Source organism: Hippocampus comes, unplaced genomic scaffold (assembly GCF_001891065.2).
Source record: "Hippocampus comes isolate QL1 unplaced genomic scaffold, H_comes_QL1_v1.1 scaffold85, whole genome shotgun sequence".
In the NCBI taxonomy this organism is placed as follows: Eukaryota; Metazoa; Chordata; class Actinopteri; order Syngnathiformes; family Syngnathidae; genus Hippocampus; species Hippocampus comes.
In genome coordinates this window covers 358338-375592 of record NW_017805540.1, presented here as the reverse complement: position 1 = coordinate 375592, position 17255 = coordinate 358338, and the positions used below count along the sequence as shown (strand labels likewise).

The following is a 17255-nucleotide window of genomic DNA, read 5'->3' as shown; positions in this document are numbered from 1 at the left end:
CGGTGATTTATTATTTTTTTTGGGAGGACGGGGCTCTTTATCTTAATGAGCTCTCATCATTGAGAAGCCTCCCCATCTGCCAAGCTGGATTAGTTTCACCAGGAAGTTTACTGTGTTGCTGCTCATTTCAGATAAAAGTGGGATTTAGGGGAGCTTGACAGCTGCATGACCCTTGCTGTGGAATCCCCACCCCCCTCAGAAAGAAAAAAAAAAACACAGCAGGATGAGGCTGGGTTGTTGCACAGTACCTCTGTTAAAATCTCGTTGGCTTTAGAGTTGGCGATGATTAGAAATAAAAAAATAAAAATAATTGGGCCCATTCAGACTTTTTGTCTTTAATAGATTAAAGCCTAATTTTGCCGCATTTGTTATGTTTTTTTCTGCTGTCCGAATGACAAAAACTCACTTGCACTCTGCCCTACACCATGTGTGACACCTATTGTATATTTACCACATGTCATAGAGGAATCAGTGTCCTGGAAGTGCTGTCCCTGCCTTTGGCAGTTATGATGCCAAAATTCTATTCAGTTTTCCACTTTGCATTTGGTCTCCATAAAATCATTTGAACAATGTGACACAATCCAGCTCTGCATTAGTACTCCCACCCCCGCCTTCTTTTTTTCTTCATCAAATCTCTTGCTTTCTTCTCAGACCTCTGTACCATTATTCTTTGACTTGCCCCCCCCCCTCCAACTAGCATCCCCTATCAGCCTTATGTTTTCAAATCTGTACTAATTAAAACAGAAAGTCACTCCAAGCAGATGGCATGTCGTAGCCTGAGTAATTACTGCCAAGTGAACCGCGGTCCCTGTAGACCTTGACTCAAATCAGTGACTGGCTCGGTTGGCCTGAATAAGAAACTACCGCGATCATGAGGAGTCCTGCAGAAAGCACAAATCAAGTCAAGCTCAGAATGGCCAGATTCATTTATTTATTTATTTATGGTCACGTGATGTACAGTCGTTCATGATATGCAGATTCCGCTGCAACTTCTCATTTTGTGCTGCAATGACCATTTCTGCACTCAATTTTACGTGCTCAACTGCCACAGTGTCAGTCGAAACACAAAAATACACTGATAAAGCAACAACGCAGCAGGGATCCAACACCTGCTTAAATGATCATCTGACGAAATGAAATTCCAAATGAAAATGATTCATAATCGCAATTGATTGTTTGTATGTACTTTATGTATGTTTGTTTATATTTCAGATTGTACTTTCTGATTAATAACACTTGTCAACGGTACCGAGACGTATTTTTTACGCTGTTTGGGGGAGGGAAAAAAAAACAACTTTTTTTCTAGTACATGAGAATTTTCAGCCATTTAATTTTTTTTCTTTTCAGATTTGGCCTTATAAAACAAATGTCACAAAAAAAAAAAAAAAAAAGATCTGAGGTGGTCAATAAACATATGAAATGCTAAGTCTATTGTTACGATTCCGGAAAGGTATGGATCAGAATCCAACTCTCAAAACGTGGACTGAGATTGAATTGAACAAAAAGAGTTTATTAATACAGAAATGCAAGTCCAACAAATAACACTGGTTAGAATAACCAGGAAAACCAAAACAATCCAAAAACGCAAAAGGCAAGGATAACATAAACGGAACTAGCTCGTCGTGAAAAGACAAGAAGATCGGCAAAAGGCGAAGGATACGAAAACCCAGTCTGACCTGAACAACAAAAATACTTATTATAAAGAATGGGAAGAAAATATTTGGCAGCCTGGAAGTCCTTAAATACTTGACTGATTATGATTGGCCACGGGTGATCAGGATGGAGGGAAGGCCCTCCTCAGCCACCTGCTGGAGACACACAAAAACACAATCATGACCACTTGGGAGCCTCTGCGTTTAGAAATGGGTCAGTTTCAGAATGGAGAGATCGGCTCCGAACCTTTTTCTACTTTTACAAGGACGTGTACTGAAATTGTGTCTTGCACTTTGTAATCAACACAATGGCAAGATAAGCGGTTGAACGTCGCTTATCTTACACTGTCTCGTGGCCCATCATTCAGAAGCAAAATATAAATGCTCAACACTTCGTTTACATGCCAAGAGAATGGCAAGGAGAATTCAGCGTCAAGAGTCTTGATGAGCAGCGTTTACATAATAGCACCAGGTCTTCCGACAGAGAATAGACCGAAAGGAAGAGTACCCGAGCATTCTTTTGAAGTCTGTCATCCTCACCTCCTCTTCTCTGTCTCCGTGCAGCCCGGAAAACCTGCGCCCCTGCAGAGTTTGCTTGCCTGAACGGCCAATGTGTGCCAGGGCGATGGCGATGTGATGGGGAACCGGAATGTCCCGACGGCTCTGATGAGGCTGAGGAGACTTGCAGTAAGTAAGGGTGCAAGGGGCCCGCTTCATTTGAATGTTTTACGTGTGGCTTGTTAGCAGGGCTTGTGAGATCTTTTTTTCAACTCCTATTTGTTCACAGGACAGTTTCACTGTAGACCGTTATTGGGGTAAATTAAATTTAAAGCCATATGTTGCAAAAGCTTGGCAAAAAATATCTGTGTTGTGTGTGCACCAGCATCTGCTCACCAGTACATTCTCACGAACCACAGTTGAACTTCCAAATTGAACAGAATTCCTGGATTCTGTACAAGAAATAATTTCAATGTAAATAATCGATTCCACGGTCAAACGGTCGCCGTCATGGAATTCTTTTTTGCAGTAATATGGTAGTGTCAGGGCGGCCCGGTGGTCCAGTGGTTAGCTGGTTAGCGCGTCGACCTCACAGTGCAGAGGTACCGGGTTCAATTCCAGCTCCGGCCTCCCTGTGTGGAGTTTGCATGTTCTCCCCGGGCCTGCGTGGGTTTTCTCCAGGTACTCCGGTTTCCACACTCCAAAAACATGCATGGCAGGCTGATTGAACACTCGAAATTGTCCCTGTGAATGTGAACGCTGATGGTTGTTTATCTCTGTGTGCCCTGCGATTGGCTGGCAACCGGTTCAGGGTGTCCCCCGCCTACTGCCCGAAGACGGCTGGGATAGGCTCCAGAACCCCCCCCCCCCGCGACCCTTTTGAGGATAACGCGGATGGATGGTATTGTCAATTGACCAAACACTAAATTAATGTAACTTGTGTACCGTATATACATTTTTATCGTCTGTTAAAGTTGCTCTTTGAGACTATTTTGGAACAAAAAAAAAGTCAAAGAAAAAGCAAGATGTCTGTTTTGCTTTTTCTTTGACTTTTCAGTTCTGTCATGCTCACCGAACAAACCTTTGAGAGCTGCATTCACTGAGTTTGTCGAACTGCAGACTCATCAGACCTTAGGGTGTTCAAGTTTACTGTAGATGTTCTAATCTAAATACCGTAAATAAATAAACAGATCCCCAAAGTTAACCCAGTTTTAAATTGATAAATAAATGTAAAAAAAAATGCTGATATTCATCAAAATGCAACCGATAATCGGTCCAACGCTCCTTCTATTGCTTCTTTGTGAGACGTTTGGATCCACTGGGACGATTTCAATAAACTAATCCGCTTCCGTCTGCTTAAACGCTACGGCTTGAATGCAGTCCCATACAAGGAAACTCCGTTGCAATTCGGTTATGAATGAACCAGAATTTTCATTTGTTCCCTTCAAGTGATTTTTAAACTGAGCCGTAGCATGTTGCAGCTTTGTAAGAGTAGATTTGGCAAACTATTTTGACGTTTTCGGGCGTTGCATCTTCGACTGCTGCCAGGTATTCAGTTCATGTAGAAAAGCTTTCATTTAACTCTCCCTGTGAGAGCCTCGCTAATTTCCCTTGTCATCTCGGCTCCTGTGGCAGTTCAGCCGCCTTGCCGGCTTCCACTCGCCCACACACTTGAACACACACTCTGCAAGAAAGGCGGTGGGTGATTACTTGCAGCGTCGAGAGCGGCACATCTCTGGCTGTCAGTCAGTGTCGCTCACCCACACACAAACACCGGCGGGGGTTCGATGGGTCCAGGAGACTCTGCGGTCACCTGTTTGTTCTTTCATTTGTGTTAACGTTGCTCACATTTGATTGCAGCAGTAAATCTGCTCAATTTTAGTTTCTTTACCCATTTTGATCAAATAGGGCCATTCATTATTATATAAAAAACAGCCAGAGATAAAACAGTTGAGTTTACACCTTGATGGATCGAAGGTCCACTGGCAAGAAGAAAAACTAGCTTGATTTTTTTATTTTATTTTATAATTAATATCTATCTAAAACAAAAAAAAACATGCCCAAAGACCCATTGTCAGGAAATGTAATCTAGACTGTCATTAATGTCATAAAGGCAAGATGGACAATTATTAAAAGCCTTCTGTGACGTTTCATCATTTTTGATCAACTCAATCGCAATTTTGAAGTTGAATTGAAAATTAAAATGTAGCGTTCATGCCTACTTTTGCCTCAGATTTGTCACGGCTTTGTTTGCCTGTCGCTCGGTCGGATGAATAATGTAGGTTGCGGTCTCCCTCACAAAATTGACAGCAAGTAGGACGACATAAAGCGACCTCTGATGGAGAACGTGTTTGTTTTCACAATCCAGTTAAAGATAAACGAAGAAGCGATTCCGATCGCCTGACTGCACAATGAGGACACAGAAATATGGGATGACAAAAAAAAAGCCATTTATATGTAAATCACTCTACAGTATTCAATTTTTTCCCATGATGTTATACATTGCAATGTCAGATTTAACAACACAAAGAAGTCAAGAACTTTTTTAAAGGCATAGACTATGTGGTGGCGGTGTGGAAGGGTTAAAGTAAAAACCAAATAACAAACCATAAGCGTTGAATAATTGTGGGAAAACCAGACCTTCTCTGCTGGGCTCAACACAATCGTAAGAACTTCTTTAACATTTATTCCATTCCACATTATAACATGAATTGATATTTTTCCCAGGAGTCTTCAAGAGCTCTTCATTTCAACCTATTTGTCTTGGCTGCACTACTTCCAATATGTGTATATGTGAATTTTAGAGGTTTTGGCCAATCAGATTTCATCCTGTATTTGTTGCTATGGCAATCTAATCTGCCCTGTGCCTTAATAAACGCTTGTGCTGGCTGATGAATTTAAACTATGCTACAAGTCAGACGGTTTCTAAACTAATTGGATTTTAAAAAACACCTCACGAGGGTATGTTGTACGTAAATGTTATTTACAAGCTAGCTAGCTACGAGGGTGGCTAGCTAGCTACGAGGGTGGCTAGCTAGCTAGCTTGTAAATAACATTCTAGTGTCCTCTGATTGATTGGTCGAGGCAACACTGTAACAGCCAACATGTCGGTAGATATCTGAACAGCTCACATTCATACACTTATACATATACTGTATTTCAGAGTGCATTCTGTAGTATGAAATATTTTTCATTTTTGGGTAGGTTATTAGATCAACAGTGATTCTCAGTTGCTTCAGATAATGCAAAGGGCACAGTGGATGTGTTAAGTGGTGGGTTAGGTCCAAGTTAACCTTTTGGACAACAGGCAGGGTCGACTGTTGGGCACTACAGATAATCAGTTGCACTCACATTCAGACCTCTGGGAAATTGAGTACAATAAACCCAGTGTGCTTGGTTTTGGGATGTCGTCGGCAACCAGAGAGAGGAAACCCTCACTAGCATGGGGAGACCATACACACTCCACAGGGGGACTTGATTGAAGAATCGAACCGAGAGGATCTCGACTGTGAGGCACGTAAACCATAAGAGATAACGCTCTATTCTCAGCTGCCTCCCGAACGGAACGATGAAATCCATTTCTTGTCCTCCTGTTGGACTGAATCCGACTGTTGTATAATCACTGTGCATATAAAAAAAGAAAGTGAAGAAAGACTCCAGGTTGGATGTTGTGTGGCTAGATGTACAAGCAGCATTTTAAGCGATGGCAATTGCGCTCAAATGGCCCGTCTGCCCCATTTACTCAATTTCACTGCTAATTAGCCATCCGTCTCTGTCACTGGACAAGCTTCCAAAATAGCTCCACATCAGAATGTGTCTTTGGCAAAATACTTGCTGTGAAGAGCTGCAAGCAACAATGTAGTGAATTCAGGATTTGGATAGTACACTGGGCTTTTCATAAAGAGTAACAATTAAAGCCTAGGAAGACTCAGTTGACGGTCTCACAAGTTTTTCATACCAGGACACCCCATGTTGTGTTAACGCCAAACTTTCTCAAGACATGGAATTTTTATGTGTTGTGTTTGGTTTGTATGTTGAGTCCATTGTATTTATTGAATTGAACAGGAATTTTCATTGAACAATTTTGGGGGAGCAGGGGCCAAAGATATTTCGTGTTTGTTTTTTGAATAACATTAACTGCAAATGCTAATCAGACGCAAATGTTGGCTCTTCCGAATTCGTGCTTGCTTATTTACCCACACAAAAAAATAGATATTTCCTGCTAAATATTTAACCCTTTCATGCACCCTGTAATCTGATAACGTGCTAAACTGTCCACTGTAGTAACCGCTGTCCCTGAAAGGGTTAATTGGTCCGCAGAAAATAATTTCTTGCCTAAAGTGAAATGTGTCACGGTGTCTTGTTGCATAACTCTGTGACGGTAATGATTTGCTCTTAAATGAAAGGCCACTCTACTTTAGCCTCACATGAATCAATTAAAAGTCGCTAAAGCGGAGCTTGTCAGGCTTTCTTACAGTACACGAGGAAGTAGGCTGCAATTTCACATTGACTGCATTCAATCTTTAATAGTTAGCCTCAAAACATGTATGTCATTATGCAAGGAACACCGACCAGTGACTGGATAATGTTTCACATGGGCTAATAATAACATCGAGCTCTGTATACCTTTAGTCAAAGTATAGCTTTATGTTTTTAAAGCTTTAAAGCTAAATATAAACCAGGCGGCACTATTACATGCCCTGGAATAGTCATGCCATTTTTTTTCTTGTTCAGTTTCACATCTGCACGGCCGCCTAGTTCATAGGCACTCTGCCGAGGCTTTCTGGACTAAGACATCTGTGCCATAATCATTCTGGCTCACTGAGTGGATCCCCAATTACACGCTGGAGTAGCGTTACACTGCCATATTAAAAAAAAAAAAAAAAAAAAAAAAAATCCTCTCTGAGTTAGTTACTCACGATCCGTTAAAAATGAATGAGAAACATGGGAAGAGCCAAAGCTCATAATTTTTGGATTAAAATTCATGTGTAATCAAGGAGAAAGTGGGCCAGTGTAGCCAGCCGTGCATCCTCTTCATTCTTAGCAAAGTTGTGACGGTTATGTGCTATCAATTACCTTTTGTGTGGCTAAAAATATGCACAATTTTGGTGAAGCACACTTCCCAGCAAAAAGAAACACACAGCGTAACTGTTTAGTTGCATTGTGAGGCTTGTGTTGTCTGTCAGCACTATCCATTTTTCACCAAGAAAAACTGCTGTGTAAAGTCTTCAGCAGCACATCTCTAACTGTCCCCTGGGATTAAGGTCTGGACTCTGGTAGACAATCCATGCATAAACATTATATCTGTCCTAACAAGGGTAATATCATTTATGGAAAATCTTGTTGAAAGAAACGATGGCTGTGTTATTTTTTGGTGACCAGTCCAGATCCCACAATAGCCCCACTGACTGCCACATCGATCTCATTCACTCAGCGTGGTCCCTTATTGATTGTGTATTTGCACATGTGGTCGTTTTTATGAATTATATTTATATCTAGTCCACATTTTTATTCGTTGTCTTTTATCTTTTTATAAGAGGAGGTCACATCTGGTGTGCCTCAAAGTTCCATACTTGGCCCCTGAGCATTTTTCTGACTTTCATGAATGATTTAGAATCGTCACTGCAATTTCTTTGTGCTCAGCTCTTTGCGGATGATGCTAAATTTTATGGATTTTTTTTCAAGTCAATATAATGATGTCAGCAATTTCAACCCATCTAGGGTTGGGGTTAAGAGATCAGACAATGGCCCATCTCAGTCCGAGCTGGTTGATTTATTTGTTTGGCTTTGTATGTTTTGAATGCTTTTATTCCTTGTGTGTTTGTTTCGTTTTATACATGTGATTTAGTTTGATGATGCTGATTGTTTGTCATGTTTTGTTGACTGGCTAGGAATAAATCAAATATGTACACTAAGAAACCGTGACCTTTTCCCCCATCCCTTAAAATATGATTCAATATTTGCCACCCATTCCAATCCAGTAGTTGTAGCATTGCAAACCGAAATCATATTTTGGCGAGGCTGCGGATTCGGTACGGCGCAGGTTCAAACAACTTCAACTTCCAGAGTTCAACTCAGCTCTGTGAAGAAACTCTGTGCGCGTGCTTTTAAATTGATTGGACTTGACAGGCATGAGAAGTGTATCCTCTTTCATTAAACGAGGACGTAACCCCGGAATAAAAGCCTTTCGGGAAATGTGGAATTCTCAAACAGAGGGAACTTTCCGTTCTATTTTTATCCGCCATATACTGAGCGATTTAAGAATCTAACCCCAGGGCGCAGATTCGATTAGCCCAACAAGCTGAGCGATATGTGCCCTCCAAACATTAACAGCTGAGTTTCCTTTGCGGAAGGTAGCTGAGCTAACTATGTCGACGGCTCGGTTTCTGCTAAGAGACAGCCTATCCCCTCAGTGTTCGTTTACCGTGTGCGCTTGCTTTGTCAAATGCCTACGTCGGCAAGTCCAGGTAAATCATAAATGCACTTTGTTTTTTTTCGTAATACATTTGACCTTTGAAGCGTATAGCGAGAAGCAATTTGATGGAATGCATTTTCATTTGAAGGTTATGTTGATGGTTAATTAACTGAGTCTCGCTGATTCATTCAATTCCTAATCTGGATGATTTTTGATTTTTAACTCATTCAATTGCAGCCATTTTCACTGCGGCAACCCCCTCAATCCCAGCATTTTACTGCATTTTGACTGATCTTGCAAGGCCCACAGAATATTTGGTTCTACTGCTATATAAACATGGAGCCTACCAAAATAAAGTTTGCACTCTCTTCTTTCAGCAGAAAAATAATTTTGTTTCTATCTTTTTCCATTCTTCAGCAATCGGAATTACAAAATGGCTAAATTTCATAGAAATGGCGATTCCTGGCCAAAAAAACAGAGAAAAAGAGCTTTTTGTAAAAGCATGCATTTCAATCACGTGAGGCACCACTGCCACCTACTGGTCACTTTTTTTACATGATTTACAATGCAAACGGCTTATTCTCATTCACAGATTGCAACAGACCCTCCTCCTCTCTATAACACAAAAAAAAAAAAAAGACTTAGACGTACAAGTACGTCCTTGGTAGGCAGGGCCTAATTTAAAAAAGACGTACAAGTACGTCTTGTGGAATGAAAGCGTTAAAGGCTCACTTTCACTTACAGTTTGTGAATAGATGTGAATTTGTGTCCTAACAGGTGTCGTTGCTGTAATTTGTGTTCGACGCAACTGCGATCAACCTTCAAATTGTTGGAAAAGCAAACGTGTGTTCCAGTGGAACCGTCATAACCAACGAGTGCACTTTGCAAATGGAAAAACAAGATTATCCCATCATGTAGTTACTTATAACATGGCTGTTCTCCTTCCCGTTGCATTTATAATGCAGGAAGGAGAACCCGGACGTTCCGAGTCATCTTAATGAAGCCGTGCCGTCGGACTCATTTTATCAGTTCTTTTGCCTTCTCAGATCGCCAGGCTGAAAGACGTGTCAGTTTTTTTTTCTGTGGTGTCACGCTTCCCTTTAATTGCCTCACACTGAAAGTGTGTTAAGGGAAGAAATGAGAGAGATCAGACCTCCTTTGCTCTGAATGTGGAGCAGCTTGATCTGTTGACTGTTTGCAGAAATCACCCCCCGGTGCTGTTTTGGAAGAGTAGAAATCAAACCCGGCTGGTTTTCGTTCCAACTATTTGATCCAGCCAACCAGTTATCCGTCCTTCCGTCCGTCCTTCTCCTCTGGCAATACCAGCGTCACGTGTGAGCTGGAGCTTGATGCGGCTCATTAAACTATGCAGGGGTACCTAATGAAGTGTCTGGTTAAACTTGCAGAAGGACCAGAATAAAGGCAGACCTGTTGGACATGCCCGCTGGTTATGGTGATGGATCTCAGACCAGAACAACTCTCTGCAGCGGAGATGAATCCTCGTTTATCACTTGTTTGCCTCTTGAGTAATTTTCTTCTATTCTATGGTCTCCTTCCCGAGGGGGCGGGAAAAAAAAAAGCCATTAGGCGTGTCTTTATAACAGCACTAAATCAATATCTGTCTCCTGGAGCAGCGAGCTCCCACTTCGTTCGCCATGGTGAGCTTTTGGGCTTGTGTGTTTGAGAAGAAGCGAGCTCACTCTTTATTAAAGAGTCGTCCGTTAAAGGACGAGGTGGGTCAGACATGGCGGCAGCTCGCCGAATTCAAATTCCGCTCCACGCTCTGCTTGCTTGGCTCTTCTATCCTCCATCTCTTTCCATTTGCGATGGGGTGCCGCTGATTTTGCTCAAGGATAAGAATCAGGAAAAGGTCAGGGATCATCTTTTTTTTTTTTCTTCTTTTATGAATTCCTGTCCACCGAAAAGCTTCTCCTGGTCCTCTCCTTTGCCCCCACCCCACCCCCCCCCACACCCCTCTTGCCTTGTTTTATTGTTTTCTGTCAGGCCGTCTTTGGCTGAACATCAGTTGGATTCATTTGGACAGCAAGTCATTACTCTAAGACTCCGACTGTGTGGAGCTCATCAGAAATGCTCAACCCCCCTCCTCTGCCCCCCTCCCCAAGCCTGCCTGTCTTTCTTTCCAGACGTTGCTCCTTATAATCAGTCACTTTGATTGCTTGGTCATTCCTGTCTTTTGGCTTGTGTCATGACAATCAGCAGCCGACGCACTCTCGTCATATCAAGTTAAGATAAGATAAGAAAACCTTTATTCGTCTCACAATGGAGAAATTCCCAATTCACAGCAGCAAAGTTATGAAAGGAAGAAGTAGAAGAACAAAATATAGGAGGTGCTGCAAAGGCAGCCACTCTCGCGTTAAATGGAACGATTAGTTGTAAGTGGCAACTGCATTAATATGTAATGGATACTGCATTAATTCAATATTAATTCAGTGTTATTTGTGTTCAATATAATGTTTCTTGTTCGAGCATTTGACATCCCCAGCCACTGATACTTGTAAACTTGTAAAATGGAGGATCAAATCCCAGTTATGTGATGATATATCGTAACGTTAGTGATGAAATGGAGTATTTGGAGTAAAAAGCAAAAAATATGTGATTTGATGGAATTTTTACTGGTCAAGCGCCAGTGAGATGCCATACTGGCCCAGGGCAAGCAGGCCATCGTTAATTTGGGACCTATGAGCTATTTAGAAACAACCCTTTTGGCACTGCAGTGACCTGCGTGTTTTTTTTTTTTTTTTGCGGTGTCAAGGCTTGGCTGCGTCAGCCATTCTCACCACTTGCTAGTTGCTCTCCCCGGGCACCAGCGGCTTCTCATCCAAACCCATCTCACTGCTGTCACTTCTTGGGCGGACAGCACTAAGATAAATCTGCACATACTAAATGAGCGAGCTTCTAATTTGGTGAGTTCAATCCTGTGTCAGGTTCACCTCATGATCATTTGGATTTCAGTTGAGGTTTTTCTTCTTCCTACAAATGGCATTCTTTCTCATTCGGAGCTTTTTTGACAGTCATTGTCCCTAAGATCATATATGATCCATTTTCCGATCCGCTTATCCTCACAAGGGTCTTGGGAGTTGCTGGAGCCTATCCCAGCTGTCTTTGGGGACACCCTGAACTGGTTACCAGCCAATCGCAGGGCACACAGAGACGAACAACCATCCACGCTCACACTCACCCCTTGGGACAATTTAGAATGTTCAATCAGCCTGCCATGCATGTTTTTGGAGTGTGGGAGGAAACCGAAGTACCCGGAGAAAACCCACGCAGGCACGGGGAGAACATGCAAACTCCACACAGGGAGGCCAGAGCTGGAATCGAACCTGGTACCTCTGCACTGTGAGGTCCACGCGCTAACCACTGGACCACCGGGCCTCCCAAATCATATATGAGGGCCCTTAAAATGAATCATCAGTGGCAGATTTTGCAAAAATTAATGTCCAGTATTCATGACCATTATTTTAAAATCAAAATTGCACGTTCGTTCATAAGTAATGACCAAGACCTCAAATATGAATGAATGCCGAAGTAAAGATGGACACACACACACACACACACACACACACACACACACACACACACACACACACACACACACACACACACACACAACATTTAAGATTACTTTTATTTTACGAATAACAACACGACAAGACATCCTGGTGCATGTTGGAAAATGAAGAATGAAAGCTATGCTTTGAAAAGTAGCTCATTATACCTTCTCCCTGTCTGGTCCAATTATCGACAATCCAGTTTACCAAGAGAATGCATTACTGAGTTTTTTTTTCCCCATTATTTATTCCGAAGCATGGCCAACCTGCAAGAAAAGAGCCTTTTGTGGTGTTTTGATCTCTCATTGAATGATAACACCTGTGAAGCGCGAGGAAACACGCCTTGATGAACCACTATAAAAAAAAAAATATGAGAGATATACAGTACAACTTATAGGCGGAACCTTTGATTTAGTTGTGGGCAGCTCAAGGCCAGCGAAGGCGTATCATGAACAACACGCTTCATAATAAATACGCCGTAATCTGGATCAAACCCACCCGCTGCCAGCTAGAACAGATTGACATGTAAAGGAGGAGGGTGCTGACTTGTCCTTTTGATTTGTTGCCAACTGGGCACTTTCTATTCCAAAACGCTCGGTTGTTGTTGTTGTTGTTGCATTGTACTTTGACTTTCAGCCTCATCATGAAGGCCATTCTTGGTGTGTCCTTTTGGTGCTTTAGAAATTGTTTCTGTATCCATGGTGCTAAAAAAGTAATTGTCTTATCGTATCCCTCGCCCGCAGGCAAGCAGACTTGCCCGCCAGAGAAATTCGACTGTGGGGAATCCAATAAGTGTGTCTCATTGTCGTGGAGATGCGACGGCGAGAGGGACTGCGAGAACGGGGCGGATGAGGAGGACTGCGCAGCTGGTGAGTTTGTCACTGTTTGACCATGGATGTCATTCAATCATTTTCTTATCATGGACAAAACATATGTATCCTGTTTTTTTTAGGGGGGTGGGGGTTGTTGTTTTTTTTTTTTAATGCAAGTATATAAACTCTTGCTGCTCTCATTTTGGCATTGTCAGATTTGCAGAAGTTTGTAAGCCTCTTCATCCAGAGTCGGGCTGAACAATTAATCGAATTGAAATTGACAATGCAATGTAGCAGAATGCAATTCTCAAATCGCATCGGCTTGGAAAAAATGAATTGACTATTAAGTCACAATAACAATTATCATTTTTCAAAATCGTTCAGTCCTAACCCAGAGGCTGAAAAACACCCTCTAATTCCAAGGTTTTGATGTCAATTCGATAGTTTGATTCGTCAAGCAAGTGATGCAGGAGTCATTTGTGGCGTTTGCCTGTGTGCTGTGGGCTTTCTGTTTGACAAAGTTCGTGGACAAACTGAATGGCGATTGGATCCCACAAATGTAGACATAAACAAAATCCATCACAAAAACTATTTATTTATTAACAAAAGCGCACCAATAAAGTATAGACAGAAATCGCCGGTCACAAGGAGCCAGGAAAAACTATGCATGAACAAAAAACGCTTTACTATTCTAAATCCGAGAATATAAATGAAATGACAAGAGTCTAATTCCACAAAATAAAACAAGAGCAAGATCAAATGGCAAAATAATAGCAATACGTACAAGCGGAGACTAGAGAGCAAAAAAACGACAATGACGAGATCGAGAATTCTAGAAAACAACACTTGAGCATGAGCAGCAAACAAGGTCAATAATCCGACGGAGACTTGGCAGTCAGGTAGTCCTTCAATACATGGCGACGTTGATGAAAACATCGGCAGCAAGTGTGCACGCTGGAGGGAAGGCCCTCTTCTGCCACCTGCTGGAGACACACAAGAACAGGATCATGACACAGTTCAGTTTGAGGGCTCACTTCTAACCAGAATTCTTATGGGCGGGCCATGGCGTCACCAACTAACCAGCCAATAGAACGATTCCGTCATTAGCCTGCTCCACCCCATCACTTCCCTGCAGGGACCTTCCTTGGCCTACTTCTAAGGCACCGTGAAGAATCATCCTCTCCCTCATGCCTCTTCATGTCATGAGAACAAGATTGAGGCTGTTGGGGGTGCGATGTTTAGACAGTGACGATCCTGTAAAATGGCATCCGGCAAGAAAATACACATTTTGAGAAAAACACAAGGAAAAACTAAACATTTTATCCGACATGATGCAGTTAATTGCTTTTATAAGTGGAATGTTTGTGCTTGTGTGGGTGTTCACACTGTGGCTGCTTTGAGCAATTTGTCTGGAGTTCAATCCATCATTTTTTAAAGGGAAGCGTGTCAAACCCACCTAAAAAAACCAAAAAACACAAATTAAAGCGTCTTCCTGAATTCACAGCTATTATTAACCTAATAGATTCAAAGCCTGAATGTTGTACCACACACACACACACACACACACACACACACACACACACACACACACACACACACACACACACACCTAGGGAAGTAACCATCAATTAACTTTGGCGCTAATTCCTTCCTTGCTTGATGGCTTTTGCTGCATTTTCCATTGAGAATGATTCTGTGCAAATCATTTTTTTCCCCCCTCTTCTGACATCACTCCACGTTACAGCTTCGGCTTCACTTCGCAATGCTGTCACTCACCCAGACGCAAAGCTACCTGACTTGCAGCAAAGATTTGAATTATTCCAAATAGCCTGTTCATAGGGAGTTGTCAAAAATGTTCTCACGGGCTGTATTATTATTGCCGCGTGTCAGATGATTCACATTTCCAGTCATGAAGTGAGGTGAGGAAGGAGTCCTGAAATAACCAACCGGCCTGCGTCATTTGGCTTCTTTCCACTCTGGAGGATTCACTTCTAAGCAGTTTGTCTTTGAGTTTCGATGAGTTGCTAAATGTCGCATGCGACCACTTGTTCCACTAGCTTGTTTTTAATCCACAGACTGTTGTTACGGTGTTTATCCCGTGAGCTGACTTTGGGTGGGGGTTGGCAGTGACTTGCAGGGCACATACTAAGAAATCAACTATTCAGTATAAATGGGAGTTGCTTGACTAAACTTACTATGAGGGATCATTTTCTTTGATCAAATATTCCCATAAGAATGTCATAAGGATTTATTTCATCAGGATTACCAAGACTGCATTTTATACACACAGTGGGCTCTCACAAATGATTTTGAATCCACGTGTGCTCCATCACATCATTCTGCTGTTAGCCCCCCCCACCCCACCCAAAAAAACAGCCTGTAGCCAATGCACCCGAGTTTAATTTCATGAATTTCCATGACAACTCACTCAAGTTAAGTTTCTTCTTAACGCCTTTCTCATGTTTGCTTGGCCTTAATCCTTATCGCTGGGAGCAATGCATTGCACTCTCCCCCCCCCCCCCCAAAAATTTTTTTTTTTTTGGTTGGTTCCCCCCAAGTAGTTTTTTTTGCTTGTGTTGAGTCCAAGTCTTTGTGCGTACTGATTACGCAGCCAACCTGAGCCAGCCCCGCCACTCTTGGCAGTTTAAAAGAACTTTCCTAAAACCGTTGCCAAATAAATTGCATGAAGGCATTCCGCCAATTGAGACATCCACGTGCTGAATTATGCATCGGCTAAAATCAAACTATTTTCTGTAGGAAGATTTCCCTGATCAACATTTCTTCAGCTAGCATTTTTTAACCCTTTCAGGGACAGCGGTTACTACAGTGGACAGTTTACCATGTTATAAGGTTCGAGGGTGCATGAAAGGCTTAAAGTTATTAAAGAAGCAAATCTGGTCAAAATCCACGGTTAGTTTCGAGCAATGTGCTCACGATGCCTTGAGATCAGATTCCTGAAAGCTCAGGTTATCGTAGGTTAGGTAACCACCAACGAGCAAACAAAGTAAGTAAATAATTCACTGTGTGATGTCTTGCAATTTTACGCCACGACAATTACAGCCAAAGTCGAACATGCCTGACAGTCTCCATTAATCCCACAAGAGACTTGATCAAATAAAGCATTTTGTGGCTGCACAACACTTTGAAAAAGGATATAGCGGGCCTACTTGTCACTTTGAATTGCATCATGCCGTGTTCGACAGATTTTCATGACACAGGTGTATGTATGAGGCCTCACAGTAAAATTCATCTACTTTTGTTATTCCCCAGGAGACATGCAGTGACACAGCTGAATCCACAGAAAATATGGTTTCTTCTCTGTGCACGTCACAAAAGTGTGCTAGTGGTCCACAATGTGGAACGATAGATGTCAAAAATGAATGATGATAAGCAATGTGATTTAGTGAGCGGTAATGCATCAAGATGTACAAATAAAATGTGTTCTTGACGCACTGGTATAACCCAAAGGGAAGATTGATCTTGTTTATTCTAGATGCTGCTCTCGAGTGACCCGACTTGTCATTGATTCAAGGCTGTGGCTTGAATGAATCTTAGCTTTCAGTCCAAATGTTTCCTTGGTCCAGGGTGTTGTGGATGTGCAGATTAAAAAAAAATTAAATGCTTATTTTGTGAGCACACAAAGGGTTTTCTTTCTGTCTGTTAGAGTGTGAGCACATACTGTCAAAGTTCTGTTCTTTTCTGTTCTTCTGACTGCATGTCCAATTTCTGTCAAAGGGAAGATTGATCTTGTTTATTCTAGATGCTGAGTGTGTGCTCTCGAGTGACCCGACTTGTCATTGATTCAAGGCTGTGGCTTGAATGAATCTTAGCTTTCAGTCCAAATGTTTCCTTGGTCCAGGGTGTTGTGGATGTGCAGATTAAAAAAAAATTAAATGCTTATTTTGTGAGCACACAAAGGGTTTTCTTTCTGTCTGTTAGAGTGTGAGCACATACTGTCAAAGTTCTGTTCTTTTCTGTTCTTCTGACTGCATGTCCAATTTCTGTGCTGTATATCAGCGGTCCCCAACACCCGGTACCGGTTCGCTGGTCATTTGGTGGCGAGCCGCACAGAAAGACTAAATAACTTACGTTACTTCCGTTTTATTCATTTCGGAATTTGAAATAGGTTTTATTTTGAAAAATTCCCGGTTTCTATGTTATATCCGTCTACACTATGTCACTCTTGACCGCTAAAATGAAACCCAGGAGCTAGCAAAATGAGTAAAAAAAGCAAACGTCTTTGCAAAGTTCCTAAATGAAACCCAAGAGCTAGCAAAATGAGTAAAAAAGCAAACGTCTTTGCAAA

At 41.9% G+C, this 17255-nt stretch overlaps 1 protein-coding gene across 1 annotated transcript in view; it reads left to right on the top strand.

Annotated features, from left to right (window-relative positions):
* The window catches only part of LOC109521321 (low-density lipoprotein receptor-related protein 8-like), a 73580-nt gene that overhangs the window by 34556 nt on the left and 21769 nt on the right, over nucleotides 1–17255 (top strand). Inside the window, exons 3-4 of the mRNA XM_019879125.1 lie at nucleotides 2217–2339; nucleotides 12881–13006. Of these exons, the coding sequence (XP_019734684.1) occupies nucleotides 2217–2339; nucleotides 12881–13006 (249 nt within the window). The remainder of the gene's footprint in view (nucleotides 1–2216; nucleotides 2340–12880; nucleotides 13007–17255) is intronic.